We start from the raw sequence: 18,816 nt of genomic DNA, 5'->3' as shown, positions 1-18,816 counted from the left end.
AATATTTCTGCAGTGTATTTCATGACAATTCACGCTAAGTGGGATAAAGAATATAGTGCACTTTATATCATTTAAGTCAGGCTTTGCCACCTTATGACTTTTAATGTCAAGCTTATGAAAGTAACAGATTGTCAAACTTTTATTTTGGATCTGGGAACTTCAGATAAAACATACAGTGCCATTAATGTCAAAGTGAATCTTATATTTCCTTTCATGAGAAGGTTTTCATGGGTGATGGATTAGCATGTTCTCTTTGCCAAGGAACACATTTACAGGTTACTAAAAGTCACCAATGTCTTAACCCAAAGGAGCTCCAGTAGGAGCATTTCAGACCTGTAGCAGCACAGGTCAGGAAGCTTCCCAGGGGTAAGAGCACTTGCAACTTTTTCTACTCTTATCCTTGCTAGGGCCTAAGGGTTGGGGTCTGGATAGTGCATTTGGAAACAGGGCTGAGTAAGCAGTGGACCCTTTGGGATGAACTGGGAAAAGTAACTTCCCCAGTGGAGGAGAAGTTGATGGAAGTATTAAACAGGAGTTTCAGTTCCCCACAGGTAAGCAGAAAGGCTTCCCTCTCTGCCCCTGGTTAGCCCTCTGAAGGGCAGTCTACTTTGTCAGGTAGAACTCTCTGGGGGTCCTAGACCACAGTTTTAGTTCCAGCTTTGTTGTTGAGGTCTTGGACAGGTGACATCCCTTCCTTTGGGTGTCTTCTGAAAAATGATCAGTAAGTGTAGGTGGTCATTCAAGCCAGTAATGTAGACTAGGCCTCTGCTTGACACACTAGTTAGTAGGAAGATATATTTGGGCAGGTCCCAAAAGCTGGTTAGCATGTGTTGAAATCATTGTTCTTGCTATTTGTTGATCACTTCAGTACAATGGTGGGGCCATGGGGTTGTGGAGTGGAGGGAGTACTGCCCAGTGGTTAAAAATTTGGACTTTGGTGTCAGTCAGTCCCAGGGTCAAACCCTCATTCCAAAATTTATCAGCTGTGTTATTTTGGGCAAGTCACTTTTCTGGGTTTTAGTTTTATTTTCTTTAAAATGGGCTTCAGAACAGTTGCCTACATTGTAGGGTTTGTATGTAAGATAATCCTTTGAAATGCTTTAGGCAATAGTGAATGCTCATGAAGTTTTTATCTAGTGTTAAGAAGAGTGGTATCAAGAAGATGAATAAGAATGGGATTGAATGCTAACATTTTCTTCCAGGCACACTTCAGAAAAGCACAAGCCTTAGCCACCCTAGGCAAGGTGGAAGAAGCACTAAGGGAATTTCTATACTGTGTGTCCCTGGATGGAAAGAACAAAAGAGCAAGATCTGAAGCCCAAAGGGTGAGTTGAGACGACTTCAGGTCCAGCTGCCCAGTGGGCTCCCATCTCACTGTCTTCTCCAGGAAGGGGAGTGAGGGAACTTCCTTCCAGTGCATTTGGGGTCTTGAGTGGGTGGCTCCCTGGGTTATGGGTACAGAAGTGAGATGCAAGTGCCAACTGATTGCTCCCAAATGACCCTCCTCTCGATGTTTACAATTAGATTGACCAATTGTTGCATTTCTGTAGGAGTCTATGAGGAACATTCTTGCTTCTTTGACTCAGGGTTTGGGTTTTTGGTGGGACAAAAAACAAGATAAAATAAATCCAAACCAGTTAACATGGGGATGGAAGCTCACTGAGGAGATTCTACCTGTTGACAGGAGGTCACGGGTGTGGGGCTATCTGCACTGTTACTTTGACCGAGTCATAGCTTCACCAGCCACACCGGGAAGCCAGCTCCTCAGAAAGGATGCTGGTCCCCATCTCCCTTGCCATATGCACAACCTCAACCTTCAGCTCCTTTGCTAGAAATAAAACACATACCCTATCTCACAAATATAAGTCAGGGACCATTACAATATACAGTGGTGTAGTTAATTCATTCCAAAACTCTTGACAAGTGCCAAAACTGACAAGTACCATATGATAAAGCATTTTCTCTTGCCGGGTGACATCATGACTCACACAAGTGCAGTAAGTCCCAAGCAAGAGCTGGTGCTGAAACATTTTTTTCCTTGTCAAAATGTGGTGAGTACAGGGTTTGATGAGTTCTGAAGACAGTGAGTACCGAGGTATGATTGTAATCCAAACATTACAACTCTGGACTCCCAGGAGAAATTGGTTATTTGAAAAAGCTGCATGAAATACTGAGAGTATTAGTGAAGGCTCAAGCATCCTCCCTTCACAGACTTTGTTGCTTACTGTTCTGCAATGTGCTCTCAGTGTGTCTGGCTAATTGACCTGAAGTTGGATGCTAACAGTCAGTGGTGGCCTCTGTTCTCCTTATTCCCCACCTCAAATTTACCACCACACCACAAGTGCTTCTGTTTCAGTGTGGTTTGGCAGAGCAGCAGATGAAGAAAGGCAGCAAGAGACAGGACTGGTCTCCTGAAGGCTCCAGAAATGAACCTTTAGCAAAATCAATGAACAAAGGAAAGCGGGGCTCTGGATGTTCTGTCTCTGACAGATTTCTCTCCTGGGGAGTTGCTTTGACCTGATTTGGGAATGTGGACAGTGTGTTCTTCAGAGAAACACTGGTGAATCCTCCAAGCTGTGGGCCCTTCCCCAAATCTTAAGTGCAGTCCATGGAGTGGATGATAATAACAGCAGCTAACATTTATTGAGCATTTCCTATGCACTAGGCACTGTACTAGGGCCTCTCTGTGGAAGATATAATGTAATCCCTACAACATCTCTATAGGAGTAGGTACTATTATTTATCTGCATGTTACAGATGAGATGGAGGAGGATGCTGAGTGACTTTCCCAAGGTCATCAGCTAGTGATTGGTGGATGAGCATTCAAACCCAACTTCATCTGCTCCCAGAGTCTGTCTTCTAGCCGCTTCACCATCGTGCTGTTCTGGGAGGGCACTCGAGGAGTCTCAGCATTCATTGCTGGTGTTGGGCAAGAGTAGCAATGGGACCATCCAGTTCTGGAGTGGCTGGACAGAGGCAGTTAGAAAAACCTTCACTTTGGGGACAGAGTGTGCTAAGGCCAAGAGAGGCAGGAGTTGGATTCAAGGATAAGAGGCATAAACCACAGTATTAGTCCTCAAGGACCTTACAGTCCTGAATGTGTTACTCAATGCAATATCAATGTCAAATAATATGAATGTATGCTCGTAATGAGTGTGCTGGAGCTCTGAAGCTGGGGCATGAATTTAGAGGCAAATATCCACTGAGTGTGAAAAGGGCATGACAGCCATTTAAGAATACTGGGGGCCCTCAGCACTGCTTATCTACTGGATTGTTCCATTTTCAGATTTGACAGAGATGGTCCAGGTTCACTTGGCATTATTAGTTACCTTAGACACTCACAGACCTCAGATTCTCTTTTCCCCCTTCTTGACCCATTTGAGCCTTTTTAGGGCTGACACTGAAGTGGGTTTGACTTTCACTTATGTGGGATGATTATTCTCACTGACAGTTGACCCCAACTTTTGTTTTCCAAAGCCATTGGGAAATCCTAGAATGAGATCTTAGGCAGTAAAGGGAAGAAGCAAAGTTCTGCTGTTGTTTCTGCCTCACTCCCTCTCACCACACTCTGCCCTTTTTATCCTCATACGTTAAAATGGTGTGTGCCTGCCAGTGAAGAGCATCATGCTATTTTGGGGAGAATGTGAGAGAGATTGCTTTAGAAATCTAGGGTTGATCCTGTTGGGCCACTCAGGAGGGCTTCCAAGAGCCAAATTTGGCTTCTGTGGAGGACAGGTCCTGAAAGGTGGCATTTATGGCCGTGGGCACTGTAAGTGCCTCCTTACCTCACTCTGTTACCAACTTAGACGTAAGAAGCAGGTTTCCCAGAAATGGAAGGAAACAGATCTGTCTAAGGACTTTGGGCCTGAACCCAAGGCCCCTCCCTGGGCCCTGGGTTGGATAAGTGTCTTAGTTCAATTCCATCCAGTGTGATGGTTATCTGTTGGACATCTATCATGTGACCTCTAGAAGCTGCCCATTTGGTTAGAGAGAGAGACATCTGTGATATAATTTGAGGCTGACACAAGACTATGTAGTGTAAGGTGCTATACTGTGGTTCAGTGGATAACATGAAAGGACAGGTGACATCAGGGAGGCTGGAGTAGTAGGGAAAGGCAGCATTGGAATTGAGCCTTGAAGGCTGCGCAGGGTTTGGTTATGTGGTAAGTTCTGGCTGGCATCTGGAGGAAGATCATGAAGGAACAGTGAGGGGCCAGCAAGGGAACAAATCAAACTGGAGGCAGTTTGGTCAGAATTTCTGTCAGGTTTCCTCCATCAGTTAACACCCTGACTATGTACCCTGACTGAGCAATGGGTGAAGCATCCTTTAGTGGATCTCCAACCACTGCAGGGGCCTCTCAGTCGTAAATACTTGACTGTTTTAGAAGCCAAGTGACCTATCCCTTGTTATATACATGTGTATTCACAATCCTTGTTGGCACAGGGGCAAATTGAGGCAAGAATGTGGGCAGCCAATGATGCAGTCTGCACTAGAACATCCATCGCTGACTCCCAGTCCCTTCTGGACCTTCTCACCCAACAGGTTTATGCAATCGCAAGGGAACCAGCCATACACTGGAACTTGTCTGCCCCAGTACTAGTGTTTGAAGTTACTTGACTTTCTCTGAAAAGTGAAGGTCAGAATAGAGGAGGAGAGGCTGGGAAAAGAGGGAGGAAGGTTGGTTTCTGCTTTTTCTAACACATCAATGTGGAAGGGATTAAAGATCCAGGGATGATGGTTTGGGAAGAAGGGAGCGAAATGGGCAGGCAAAGGAAAGAAATATTGGAACCTACCCTGGCTGGTGTGGCTCAGTGGATTGGGTGCCGGCCTGTGAAGCGAAAGGTTGCTGGTTTGATTCCCTGTCAGGGCACATGCCTGGGTTGTGGGCCAGGTCCCCAGCTATGGGTGTGCAAGAGGCAACCGAATGATATTTCTCTCACAGGTTTCCTTCTCTTTCTCTCTCTAAAATTAAATAAATAAAATCTAAAAAAAGAGAAATATCAGAATCTAGAAGACAGTTGTAGATTTTTACCCACTGGGGTATTACAAACATGATTCTAGGTCCCCCGGGTGATGTTTGTCTCCTGCCTTCACCTTTTTGTCTCTTTTCTCCAACATAGGTTTTTAAATCCTATGCAGATATGTCTATGTAATGGTAGCACTGGGGTGATAGTTCTTAAGTTTGACTAGTGTGACAGAAGCATCTGTGATGCCTTTTCAAAATGCAGATTCCCGGGCCACGCTTCAGACCTGGGGAGCCAGGCATGGGAACGTGGAGTCTGGACTTTTAATAAGCTCCTGAGTGATTCTGATGCACATTGAAGTGAGGCCTCCTGCCCCGATCTGCCCTGGTCTGTCTGGTCCAAGGCTTCCCCCCGGAGTTTTGGCCTGCAAACTTTGCTCCCTGCCCCTTCCTAACCCTCCCCCTTCACCTGAGCCCCTGTAGAAACTTAAGTAGTGAAGTCTTCTGTTTTATGTCACAGCTTCTCCTTAGTTTCTTTTCACCATCAGTCCCGGGGGATTCTCAGGAACATTCTCCCGATATCCTGAAGCTGTTGGCACCTCACCCTAGATTAAAGGAACACGTAGAGTCAATGGCTACTGAAGGCGCCAGCCATAATCTACCAAAGTTGTCACAGGTAAAATTCGACTCACCCAGCTCGTTTGTGACGCTTCGTTTGGCTGTTTTGTGGGCAAACTGGGGGAGTGTGCCCTACCTCTCCTACTTTAGTTCCTGAGAAAGAAGAAGTGGAGTTGCTATTGGTTATGTTCTTTGTTAGGTTACTTCTTAAAGATAAAATGGGATTTCAAACATGGTCCCAGCGCTTATGAGTTGTTGCATTTATTTTTCAGTTCTTGATTAGATCTAGCTGAGAGAATTGACAGAACTAGAAAGGAATTGGTCCACTTCTGTTGGAGCCATTCAATGATGTAGCTCTATCAGCCTAGGCGGGGAGCCTGGGAAGAAGGCCTGACAGTTCCCCCTTTCCTGCTTTTTGTTTGTTCAACCTGCTGGTCTTTGAACACTGGCTGATTTCCTCATATAAAGACAACTGCATTTGATTCCCAGGTGGAGGTAATTCCCTATTTCTGCCACATGTTTTACACATAAGTAGACTTTGGTATATATTTGAGGCTGAGAAGAGGAAAGCGATTTGGGAAGGGTTAATTTCCTGGAAGGAAGACAGGTATTTGTGCCTTTCTTTGAAATCAAAGGAACAGGACCATGGAGTGATGGGCTCTAGGCCCTGCCTTTCTCAGCAGAGGGCACGTGGGCAGCAGCTGGGGTGCAGACTTGAAGGCAGAGTTTAGTGCTAACTACCTCAACACCTTGGGGCCGCAGTCCCTACTTTGCTTGTGCCCTGTGTCTTCCCCTGTAGAGAAGCCCTGAGATCTCTGTGGCTTCTTGGTTCTCTGGCAGGTGGAAACCTTACATTTTCCCAGCTTCTCTCCCTGATCAGGAGAAGGAATAAAATGCAGGTGTGAGCAACTCAAAAAGGGGGCGGCAGATCTCAAAGAGTATCTCCTGAAGTCAGAGAAGCCCTAGTGCATTTCAATAATTATTTGAGGTCAAGATTACATGATTGAGAACACTAACACTGAAGCAAAGTGCCTGGAGTGACTTCTAGTAACGAACTATGGAAATGATCCCTCAAAGTATAGTCTTTGGAGTGACTTCTAATTGTAGCTCAATCGAAATGAAGAAAAAGTGCACCCCTGGCTCTCTAGTGAGAGCCAGCTGGGGAACAGGAACAGGGTTCCCACCCAAATTGTGCTTTGCAAAGCAATGTCCTCCTGTGTAGACAGTGCTTGGGGCTCATGAAAGTTGAGAAGACAGCATTGTTATGGTCCTGGAAAAAAAAAAAAGAAAACCCATGAACTCCCCAGGTTAGAGACTGAGAAGCCTTTTTCTCCTCACCTCATTGTTTTCTCTCAACCTTATGGCTCTCGTTGTTCATCTGTCTACCAATTTTTTGGCAGGGGTTGGAAGGGAAAAAAGAACATGGGCATTTGTACCTGTAGGCTATGGGTTTAGAATAGAGAGGGGTTCTCCAGGGAAATCCACATAAACACTTTGTCACTGCATTTATTTCTAGATCCATTTTCAAATATCCCTCTCCTGAACAAACATTCTTTAAGATGCTAGAGACATTCTTGATCATTTGGCCCAATGATTTTGTCTCTTTTTCATATTTCTTCCTCAAAATCTAGTAAAGGAGTAGTTTGGCCCTAGTTCATTTGACCAGTATAAGATACAGCTCTGGAGCATGAGGTAACTCTGCAGGCCTATGGACACACCTGTACCAAAACCTTACTGAAAGTCCTTTTGGAGCTGGGCTGTGGGGCTTGCAGCTAGCCTAGAATGGCAGTGAGATGAGAAGAAGCACTGAGTAACAGGGTCTACCCTCACTGCATGTCTTGCTTTCCCTAATGTTAGTAACTGGGGGGTGATCTGGATAGGAGAGGAGACTGGTGCTATATCTTACATTTCTCCCCTTCACCACTGCCCAAGGAATCTCTCCCCTACATGCTTTTCTGTCCTTGCCTAGGGAAATCCCCCAACTCCACCCAAGCTGGGCATGCCTTTGTCATTGATGATATGTGGGCAGAAGTGGGAAATATGCCTCATGACTGCCCTCCCCAGTTAAGCTATGTGTCCACTAAATGATCAGAGTTGTGTGGTTCTCTCTCTGTCCCTTGTGGTACAATATGAGAACATGGCATTGGTTCTTAGTAGATTCTGATGTTTGGCTCTTTCTTCCTCCAGGAAAATCCGGAGCTCCCACATTGTTCTAGTCAGGAGGAAACAGCAGCCACTGGGGGCTCCAAGAGCCTGATGAACCCAGCAAAAGTAAAGGAAGATGGGCAACAAGGTAACATGAGAGACCAGGGAGAAGAAGAGGAGAAGGGGGTCTCTGCCTTCCCAGAAACTGCCTCCATCAAGACTGGCAAATGCCAGGAAAAGAAAAGGAAACACTGTCAAGTTGAACCCCAAGACCCAGGGGTGCCTAATAAAGCCTCTAAGCCAGGTATGGACTCTACCCTGGGAAAAGGGGCTTGGAGGAGATGCCTGGGTTCCCCAATATATACAAGTTACTTGCTCTCCATATGAGGACTCCCGAGGCTCTGGGTGCGGAGCCTTGCTCTGGCACTTAGCTGTGGCACCTCAGTGATTACTATGAAGTTTCCGTGAGAGCATGCGTAGTTCCCAGTGTACTGCCAGTGCTCAAGAATAATTATAATGGAAAGCCAAAGCATAAGGTCAAGCACAGTCTCAAGTAATGATATCCAATTCCCTTTATGGTGTCACTTCTGCCAGGCCAACCTCTACCTAACCCCATCCCTGTTCCAGGAATGAAGGACCAGCCGTATGATCAGGCTACACTCTGCCCATTCTCAGTTGTGCTTCTGTAGGTAGGCATCTGAGAAGCAGCAGCTGCAGCTCAGTAGCTTTCCAAGAGAGGTGGACAGTGCCAAGATTCAGTATCAGCTTTGAAGGCCTGGCTCTGTCCATGGAGTTGCCGCTGTTGCTCCTGCTGTATGAGATGCCTGTTGTACTTGAATGAAGTCTCCAGGGCTCCTGGATTTTCCCTGACTTGCACTTCTCTTTCTATGGGGCTGCTGGACACTTCAAGAGTCTACTTCAGGGTATCCCATTCTCAGTGGGTCAGGTGGCCACTAAATCAACTCTAGAAGGGAATGAGAGTGGAAACTGAAAAAGTAATTGGGTTCTTTAGCCTCAGAAGTACAGTCTGTGAAACCAAGGTTGGTCCAGTTCTGACTTACTGCTTTCTAAATCACAGATCCTCCCACAGATATGGGGACCAAACCTGCTCTCAGTGTTCCCCTCGCATCTTTTGACGCATCTGACCTTGAATGCTCCCTATGTATGAGGTATGTGAAGTGTGCTTTCACTTACTGCCTGAGCAATCTTCCTTGCTGGTGTGTGGATCTTTCCGCTAGTGACCCACTGCTCCATTGGTTAGCACATAAAACCGTGGATCTAGCAAAATAGAGGTTACATTAATTGTCACATGGACTAGCTTGTGTCTTCTATTTACAGATTGCACTCCCTGTACTCCTGACTTGGAAATATCTAGAGAGTGGGAAGGAAACAATCTACTCAGAGGTCACAAACTGGTGGCCTGTAGGCCGAATGTCTTGTGTTTGGTATCCATGGGGCTTTTTGTCGTTGTTAAATGCTAATGTCTTGAGACAGGCCAAGCATTCTCCAGCTGGTCATGGTCCCTTCCTCCCTCACTGCCTTACATTTGCCTGCATCTCACATTTGCATCACTTTTCTGGCCTTTGTAGCTATCTAGATTGTGAGCCTGAAACTAATGTCAACACTGGATCAAGATCTCAAAGCTCAAGGCCTAATGTCAATGCCATAGGTCTATTCTTTGGAAGCAAAGTAAAGGGCCTGTGTAGTGTTTGTTCTGTGCCATGAAAAGGATTAATAGTAAGCCTGTACTGCTTGGCCAAGCATTCTTCCTTCACCTAGTGCCTTGTTATCTCTGCTTTCTCAGATCTCTTAGGAGGCAAATTATCCAAATGCCTCCCTGCCCCTGACAAAGGAAGCTGCCACAATCATGGTCTGTGGGTTGGGGGGGCAGGGGAATACTTTCTTTTTTTTTTATTTCACAGCTGTGACTTTGTGGCTAAGAGGAGGAGCTCCAAAGCCAAATGGCCTGGGTTTGAACCCTGGCTCTGACACTTATTGGCTGTTTGACCCAGAGCATATGACTCCCTGTACCACTGTTTTCTCATCAATAAAATAGAGAACAATAGTCCCTATCCTATAGGGTGGTTATGATTAAAATCTACATAAAACACTTAGCACAGTGTCTAACACAGAGTAAGTACTCAATAAATGTTAATTACTTTTTTCTCTTAGACCAAAGTTTCCTTAGTTTAGGTCCATGAGGCGGTTCCATGTATACATTCTAATGGATTTATGGATTCCCTGATGTTGTATGTAAAAGTGTGTGTGCATGTGTGTGTTTCCAGGACAAGGTCTACAGCTTTCAATAAATTCTCAAATCTGTCTTTTTTCCAAAAGAGCATAAAAGGAGGCTGAGATATTTGCACAAAAGTTGCTCAGATGGTTGAAGCAAGAGAAGATATGTCAAGAATAAAATCTTTTGATCCATCACACAGTAAGATCCAGCCAGCAGAAGATCCTCATATGTTTTCTTGCCTTTTAGAAGCCTTACATATCAATCACATCCATTTGTATTCAGAATGGCTTTTCTTGCCATCCTGAACAAAAATGAGCAAGGCAGCCATTACCTGAACATGTACCTTTTATTTCTCTTAAAAGAATTAGAGTTGGCAGATTTGCTCATGAGCTCAGGCAGATGTGATAATGAACAGTTTGACAGATGGGATACAGAAGCACTCAAGGAAAGCCTTCCATATACTGTTGGGAGTTTGTTTCCTTTTACCACCTTCCTCTCCTCCACAACAAAGTGGCAGGTGGGTCATGACAGAGCCAAAGTATGGGATAGAGAAACTGCTTCCCAACGTAGAAGTGGGCTTCCACAGGTAATGCCCCAGTGGCTCTAAGCCTGTGATATGAGCTGTGGGCTTTCACATGTCAATCTTTGGGAGACTTGACTCAGCTTGCTCAGAAAGCCCAACTCCTTGGTGTACTTACCCCTTCTCCCAGCATCCAGGGGACACAAAATCAAAAACACAGACTCATCCTGTTTGTGTTTTCCCTGAGGACTAAGAATCCTGAGGTTGAAGTTCTTTTGTTCCCTTTCCTCTGTGTTCTCCCTTTCATCTTGTTTGTCCCTGGTCTCAACAGGGGGCTTCAGAGAAGGGTTAGAAATCTGATCCAAGAAATAAACACCAAGATAAGACCCCTTTTAGTTTGCTTGCTCTGACTTTAAAAGCCATTATTTCCCTAATCCTTCCCCTCTGTTCTGAGACTTCAAAACAAAAAGCCAAGTTTGTCTGGAGTAGCTGTTGTATAGGTCGGGAAGCTACAGGAGGACCCTAACTGCTTTGTGGCAAAAAAGAAATCTGTCCAGTTCAGAAAGCAATAATTAGTGGCTGCATTCATGAGGAAGTTTCCAGTCTCCAGCTCTCCCTCTGCTGGGGAGGTTTCTTCATAATTCCAACACCTCAGAACTCTGCCCCTCAGTCTTTAGTGACAGAAAATCCTCCTTTGAGATTTACCTAATGTGGATACCCTAACCATTGGGGGTTGCCTCTGGGGCTGCTGTGGAGAAGCACCGTTAGGGTGACAAGGACATTTTGAGATACGGAGCAAGAATGTTTGATATCTGAACCAGTTACCTAATGACCCAGTGACCTCTCTGTCAATTAAAACAAAAAGCTTTGTATTTAACCTAGGTTTAGCTACTCGACTACCTGAGTGTTAAGGAGTCAGTTCATTCTGTTCTATTCCATTCTCTCTCCCTCCTTCTCTGTCCCTCTTTGCTGTCATTTGATAGCAGCAGAGGAACATAATACAAGGATGTAACTGGTGGGAAGAGATAGCTATTTTCAGATAAACTAAACATTTTATACAGACCGACATCTAACTGAAAACACTTATTATTACTATTGTTTAATCCCTCATGTGACAAGGTAAAATGTCTTCTTGTGGAAAAATCTGGCCCTACTCTGATTTATAAATATCTCCCTGAAGTGTTTCTGAAATCATTGTCAAAAGTGGTAAATAAAAGGTAGAAGAATTCAAGAGTATAGCTGTATCTAGCTCTGTCTGTCCGTCTATCTATCCATCTATCTTATTCATCCATTTACCTGTCCAGAGTTCTCTCTCAGGGGAGGGGAGAAAGGAGGGAAGGAAACAGAGATGGAGGGAAGGAAACAGAGATGGAGGGAGAAAAGTGTATACTTCTACATGCACATGGATTATGTCTGTTCTAGAGAGAGATGTATACACAGTCATGGTTATGTCATATGTTGGAGAAGGAAGATAGGGTTGGGAATTAGATGTGACATCATGTTCAAACCCTAGCTGTCCATGTGACCTTGGGCAAGTTATTTAACCTGTCTGGGTCTTAATTTCCTCAGTAGTAAAATGGAGCTAATAACAATTACTGCCTATTAATATATAAACTTAATTGATGTAAAAAACAGTATTACACACACCCAGAATAGCAAGAGAAATATATTCCATCTGTTCCTAATCACTTTACTCAGTCAGCCTTTGTAATACGGTCACCCTGAACATAGAAGTGAATTGCATATTGAAAGGTGATATATTCTAAGCATTTGAACATAGAGTTATTTCAAAGCAATAATTATGCACCATCTGTGGCATAACTTTTGTGTTGTGACCACGCAGATCAGGAGCACTTTAATCATAACCCTTACAAAGAGTTGCTGTATCCTTTTGTGTCTGTTTCACTTGTCTGCTCATTAAATGCCAGTAGTTATTGCAGTTAATTAACCAGCTATATCATTGTCATTTTATGTGGATTACATTGTTAAATGAACTAAAGACCCAATTCTGAAATTCTCAGGCAAAATAATTTTGCATATACAGACTCCTCAATCATCTTCATCATTAGCCTCATTGAATAATGTAAAGCATTCAGATTCATGAGACCAACATGACTGAGAAAGTGAGATATTTTGGTTTGGCTGCTCTAGTACTTAGCTCAGAGAGTGGTTCCTCGGTCAGCCTGAAAATTACACTTTTCAACAACATTTTATTTTTGAAATTTGCATGGTGGAAAATACATAAAATATAAATGTATTCTCTTAACAAAATATGGTAAAGAGGACACTCATGCAACCCCTCTCAGTTCAAGAAATAAGTGTCAGCACTATAGAAGCTGTCCAGATGCCACTGTCAAATCATGACTCCCTCACCCTTCTCCTGAAACCGCTATCTTAACTTCTGTCTCTTCTTTTAAAAAATAGTTTTACCACCCATGTATGCATCTCTAAACAGTGTAATTTAGTTTTGTCTGTATTTTTAAATCCCTTATGTAAATGGAATTATCTAGAATGTATTTTTTTATTCTGGCTTCTTTTCCTCAGTATTAAGATTTATCCATGTTATTGCAGGTAGGTGATGGCTGTTCATTTTTATTAGTGTACATATAGTGTCCCATTGTATGAATCTACCACAATTATTAGTTCTATAATAGATGGATATTTCGGCATTTTCTAGTTTGGGACTATTATGGTATGACCAGTTTTTATGTATACCAGTGCATATACATCTTTGCCCATTTCCGATTAGGTTCTCTCTCTTTTTCTTACTTACTTGCAGGAACTCTATGTATGTTCTAGATACAAGTATTTTATTAGTCATTGGTGCTGCAAGCACCCTCTCTCACTCTGGCTTGTCTTTTTGCTCTCTTAATGGCATCTTTTCATGACCTTATAAGTTCTTAATTTTAATGAAGTAAAAATTACCAATCTTTTCATTTAGAATTAGTATTTTTTGTATTATGTCTTGTTTAAGAAATATTTTTTCTAAGAAACGAACAGAGACAAGAGGGATGGAGGGAGGCGGGGACAGGGGAAAAGGAAGGGAATGGGAGGGTCGGGGAACGTGTAGCAAGGTCTCATGGACAAAACCAAAGGGGAAGGATTGAGGGAGGGAGGGGGGAGGGGCAAGGGAAGGTGGTGGGGGGAAGGCAGAGACAAATGTATTTGAAAAAATAAGGAAAATAAATTAAAAAAATATTTTTTCTAAACCTTGAGGTCATAAAGATATTCTGTTTATCTTCTAAAAGCTTTACTGTTTGCTTTTCACACTTATTGTTACAGCCCACATGGAAATGGTTTTTGTGTATGGTGTGAGAGATGGTTTAACTCCATTTCCCTCTGTGGATAACCAATTATCCCAAATAGCATTTATTGTACTCGCTTCAGCAGCATATATACCAACTAGCATTTATTGAGAATGCTATTTATGTACTGAAAATCCCCCTTCTGTTTTGAAATGCCACATTTGTCATAAATCAAGAATCTGTGTCTGGATCTATTTCTGGGCTTTCTATTCTATTCCACAGATTTATGTGTCCTTGTGCTAGTCCTATACTGTTTTAATCACTACAGCTTTATAAGTTCTGACATCTGGTAGGGCAAGTCCTCCCACATTGTTGCTCTTCAGAAGGGTCTTCGCTCTTCTTGGTCCTTTGCCTTGCCTTATAAAGTATAGAAATCAACTTGTTCCACAAAAACAAACAAACAAACAAACAAAGTGAAATAACCTGTGGGATTTGTATTGGTGCTTATTTAGATCTTCTTTAGTTTCTTTCAAAGAAGTGTTTATATTGTTTCCAATAGGTGTCTTGTACAACTTTTGTTAGATTTATTCTTGGGTACTTGATTTTTAAAAGCAATTGTAAATGTCATATTTAAAAATCTATTTTCTCATTTTTGTTGCTGATATGTAGAACAGTGTTGTCCATGTAGTTTTCTAGCAACCTTGCTCATTATATCAACTCTTATTAATTCTAGTAATCATTAGGTAGACTTTTTTAGATTTTCTAAGTTCACCATCATACTATTTGTGAATAATGACAGATTTGGTTTTTTTCTTCCCAGTCCTCAAACTTTGATTTATTTTTCTTCTTGCCTTACTGAATTGGTTAGGACCTCCATCATAAAGAGGTTATTTTGAAAATTAATTTTACTTTTTGGCCAATTTAATAACTAAAATGTATTAATTAAGTTAGCTACTTTTAAAACAGGATTGTAACATTCAAAAAGTAGAAAAAAGTGAATATACAAAAAGTCTCGTTTCTACTCCAGACCTTCATAGGCTTATTAAAAATATCAAATCACTGTCCCTCCCCTTGACCTGCTGACTGACAAACTTTATCCAGTGGAGCTTTGCCATGTTTACATTTTTAAAGACCCATAGGTGGCAGAAGGTTCACCTCTGCAGAGATTAGTAGGAGTGTGTAATACAGTGATTCTGAACTCTAGTTGCACATTAAAACTACCCGAGGAGCTTTAAAAAGTCTGATTCCTGGCCCTTACCCTGAACCAACTGATCTGAATCTCTGCAGGTGTGGTCCTGGGCATGTGTAGTTTTTAGAAGTCCCCCAGGTGATGGGGAGGGGAGGATGAGGGTAATCGATATGTTCACAATCTTGATTGTAGAGATGGTTTCATAGGTGTGTGCATATGTTACAACTTATCAAACTGTACACTTTAAGTATATGCAGTTTATTGCACATCAATTATATGTCAATAAAGCTGTTCAAACAAAAAGCTCCCCAGTCGATTCTCATGCACAGCAATGGTTGAGAATCGTTGTTCTAATAGAAAGAACACATGACTGGAAGTGGAAGTTGGAGAGCCTTTCTTGGGCAACAGTTGGCTGTGTACACGTAGACAAGCAACTGAATCCTCTTTAGACCTCAGCTTCATTCTGGTTGGTGAGTCTATTTTCTCAAGTACTTTTCAGCTCTGGTATTTTGATTCCTCTGTTCAGCCTGACAGTGTGGGCCAGGCTGCTGATGCACCTCACAGCCAAAACCACATGAAGGGGCTGAGCAGCTGGCAGCCTCTTCTCTCAACTGATGCTCTTGTGAGGTCAAAAGAGTCTGGGCAGGGTATTTCCCTCCTTTCTGTCCTCTTGGTGAGCAGGAGCCCCACTTCTACACCATCATTTTCAGCTACCCCAACCCAGTGGTTCTGCTACAAGTAAGCCTTTCTTTAAGCAAAGTAAATCATGAATCTCTCAATGTACAGAATAGCTTTTAAAAAGACCCCCAGCCTGACTGGTGTGGCTCAGTGGATTGAGTGCCAGCCTGAGAACCAAAGAGTTGCCGGTTTGATTCCCAGTGAGGGCACATGCCTGGATTGAGGGCCAGGTCCCCAGTAGGGGGTGCACGAGAGGCAACCACACATTGCTGTTTCTCTCCCTCTTTCCCTCTCCCTTCTCCTCTCTCTAAAAATAAATAAATAAAATCTTAAAAAAGATCCCCAAATTACTCTGAAAAAATATCCAGCACCCACAAAACAATTTAAATAGAATTTAATTGAAATATATATATATATATGCATACATATGTATGTATCTATTAGTAAGCATGTTAATATTACCCTACTGCCCCTAGAACAATGATTCTTCTATATAAAAGGCAGTTACATCGATATGTTTGTTACAGGTGCAATTTCAAGATCCTTCAGGGAGTAAACATTGCTTAGGTAAAAAACAGAGTCAAGGTTAGCAAAGAAAGCAAGTCTTTTTCCATTGTAATGTGACATAAAGTACTTAAATGGGCAAGCATATGAATGTGTGTGTTTATCTATCTGTGTGTTTACGTATACTCAGGTGAAGAGGTTGGCTACATACTTTAGAACAGAAGAATCTATTCAGACACCCTGGGTATTTATCTCTAGACAGTGAAAAAAAATCTGGATGTCCCAGAAGAGACAGACTAGAACTAATATTATAAAATGATCTAGCTATGTCCTAAACTGTAATAAATGAATTCTCTTATGATTCAGTTCAGAAATAAAAAGCAAATGCTTTTCTGAAGTGCATGGATTAAGGAAAAAAAAGAACTCCCCCCCCAACACAGAGAATTTTCCTGATAATACCATAAACCTTAACATTCAGTAGCCCTGTCTTTTACTTTTGGTCTTATTGCAATTTTCTTCTATTTTGATTTTTAAATTTCAGATTATTCTATGAGCCAGTCACAACACCTTGTGGACACACATTTTGCTTAAAATGCCTTGAAAGATGCCTAGATCACAACGCAAAGTGTCCACTGTGCAAAGATGGTCTTTCACAGGTAAGACATTGTTTCTTTCATGGTTGACTTAGCTTATTTGGAATTGGGTACTTAACAGAGTGTCCTATTGGATCCCAAGCCACTGCACTTTTCTAGGGCAAAATACCCACTAAGACCATCTACCTCTTTCACCTGACTTATAGCTACCCCTCCCCTTTCAACAAAGTGTTCAGGAAAATTAAGCAACATCCAGCTTTTTATGAACTGTTAGTAAGGAAATTAATTTATGTTGGAAACAAAAGTATTACATTGATGATAAACATGGATCCTGGGTATAATCCCATAATGGCACCTGATTCATTGTAATGTTGAGTCAATCTTGTATTCTCTCTGGGCTTGGACTAGACCAGCCCTGGTGTCCCCTTATTGTCAGTGTTAATTCTGTGGTTTGACGAGGTCATTCCCATGGCTGCAGAAACCTCACAGATATTCAGTGTGGTCCTTGTTCTGCCCCTCAGAAGCCATTGTACTTATTAGCAGATCCTTGGCTACTTGAAAAGCTCTGGGGCTTCCAGGTCCTTTAAAATGAATCACACAGATTACCACCTTGGTTTTTTCAAGTGGACCTGATAGAATTTTCTTTAGCACAAGAAGTCCATCTTGTTTTCCCTCCCTCAGGAACTTGTGTGCCACTTTTTACAATCAGTATTAATGTTGCTTGACCCCTGTCATCCCTGAGGAGAGGTTGGAGACACAAGACCATTTCTAGGTGAATGGAGGTCCAGAGAAGTCATATGTTGAGCTTCCCCAACACTATATCATTTAAACTAAGGGAATGGAGTGAAATAATCATCCAGGATAACTCTGACAGTTAGCATTGGGTTAAGGGGAAGGTCAGTGTCATACCTTGCCTAGGTAACGGAGTGAGATTTGCTGCACTGATTGAATGTGAAAAGCCTACAGTCCTCATACTTAAATAATGCATTTGTATTATGGTAACACTGCAACATTCAGATAAACAGAAAAAAGGAAAGTCTACCATTATGTTCATTACCTAGAGAAAACCACCATTAACAGTTTAGTATGTGCCTTTGCTGGGTTTTTGTTTTAGAGTCAGCAGAAGACTCACCTCCTTGTTGAGTTGTTGCTTTTCCCCAAGACTGGGACTGGGTAAAGCAGTTGGTTTTCCTGCAGCCACACAATGGTAGTGGCTTATAAGGTATCCTGGAGGCAGATGCTGTGGAGTCCCAGATTTAGGAGCTATAGAAGATATCCTCATATATCTCTTTGTATTCACACAGGGTCACACTTACACCATTTCCCAGAGAGATAAATATCTTATGCCAATCATATTCACTGCAGAATAGACAGACATAGCCCATGCCAGGAAAGGAAAAATGGTCTAAAGCCAGCAATATTATACTCAGGAGCTCCCCCTGCTGGGCTTGTGTGGGTAGCTTCCATAGTGAGCGATTCTCCGCAATGCTTTATTGCCTGGTCCACACAGTTAAAGGCCTCCTAGTTACAGATGCCTGGATATGCATGGGGTACGGGTGTTTGGAAGGAGAGTAATAGTGACAAATGAGACTGAGTCCAGTTCTGAAATCATGGTTTATAATATAATTTCAGTGACACCTAGATGGTATATATAAAAAAAGAAACACAAAATCCCCAGTATTTAGTTGTTTGTTTGTTTTTTAAGATAGAAAAGAAAAATATCTAGACTTGAAATATCCAGAAGACAAGTATTGGGATGGTGTGGAAGTGGGCAGTGGGCGGGAAAGGATCAATGATTGAGAATTGCTTTTTCGTTCCTTGAACCTTTTGACCACAGACATTTAGCATGTCCCAGATGGAGACCATTTCTGTGAGCTTGTAAACACAATAATAGAAATGGGAAAGGGAAGGATTTCGCCTGACACCCCCTCTTTTTTTAACAAGAACATGATCTCAATTTCAGTGTTTAGAGAAAGCAATGAGATTTTAAAAACATAAATGCAAGTCTTTTCCCCTTGTTAAAATACTTTTTCTAATTAGAATAATCAAATGCGTGTTTTTTAATTTCTATTGAACTTATTGGGGTGATATTGGTTAATAAAATTATATATGTTGCAAATGTAC

At 42.3% G+C, this 18,816-nt stretch overlaps 1 protein-coding gene across 4 annotated transcripts in view; it reads left to right on the top strand.

The window, feature by feature from the left end:
* The window catches only part of LONRF3 (LON peptidase N-terminal domain and ring finger 3), a 39,297-nt gene that overhangs the window by 4,926 nt on the left and 15,555 nt on the right, over nucleotides 1–18,816 (top strand). For 3 of the 4 annotated variants that reach the window (XM_054580325.1, XM_054580322.1, XM_054580323.1), the window contains exons 3-7: nucleotides 1,203–1,325; nucleotides 5,485–5,640; nucleotides 7,770–8,031; nucleotides 8,806–8,896; nucleotides 16,641–16,755. In XM_054580325.1, the coding sequence (XP_054436300.1) occupies nucleotides 1,203–1,325; nucleotides 5,485–5,640; nucleotides 7,770–8,031; nucleotides 8,806–8,896; nucleotides 16,641–16,755 (747 nt within the window). The remainder of the gene's footprint in view (nucleotides 1–1,202; nucleotides 1,326–5,484; nucleotides 5,641–7,769; nucleotides 8,032–8,805; nucleotides 8,897–16,640; nucleotides 16,756–18,816) is intronic. The other variant, XM_054580324.1, reaches the window with a different exon arrangement.

This window comes from Pteronotus mesoamericanus, unplaced genomic scaffold (genome assembly GCF_021234165.1).
Source record: "Pteronotus mesoamericanus isolate MK-2021 breed Mesoamerican mustached bat unplaced genomic scaffold, CSHL_Meso_final contig_57, whole genome shotgun sequence".
Lineage (NCBI taxonomy): Eukaryota > Metazoa > Chordata > Mammalia > Chiroptera > Mormoopidae > Pteronotus > Pteronotus mesoamericanus.
This window is presented reverse-complemented; position numbering and strand designations above follow the sequence as displayed.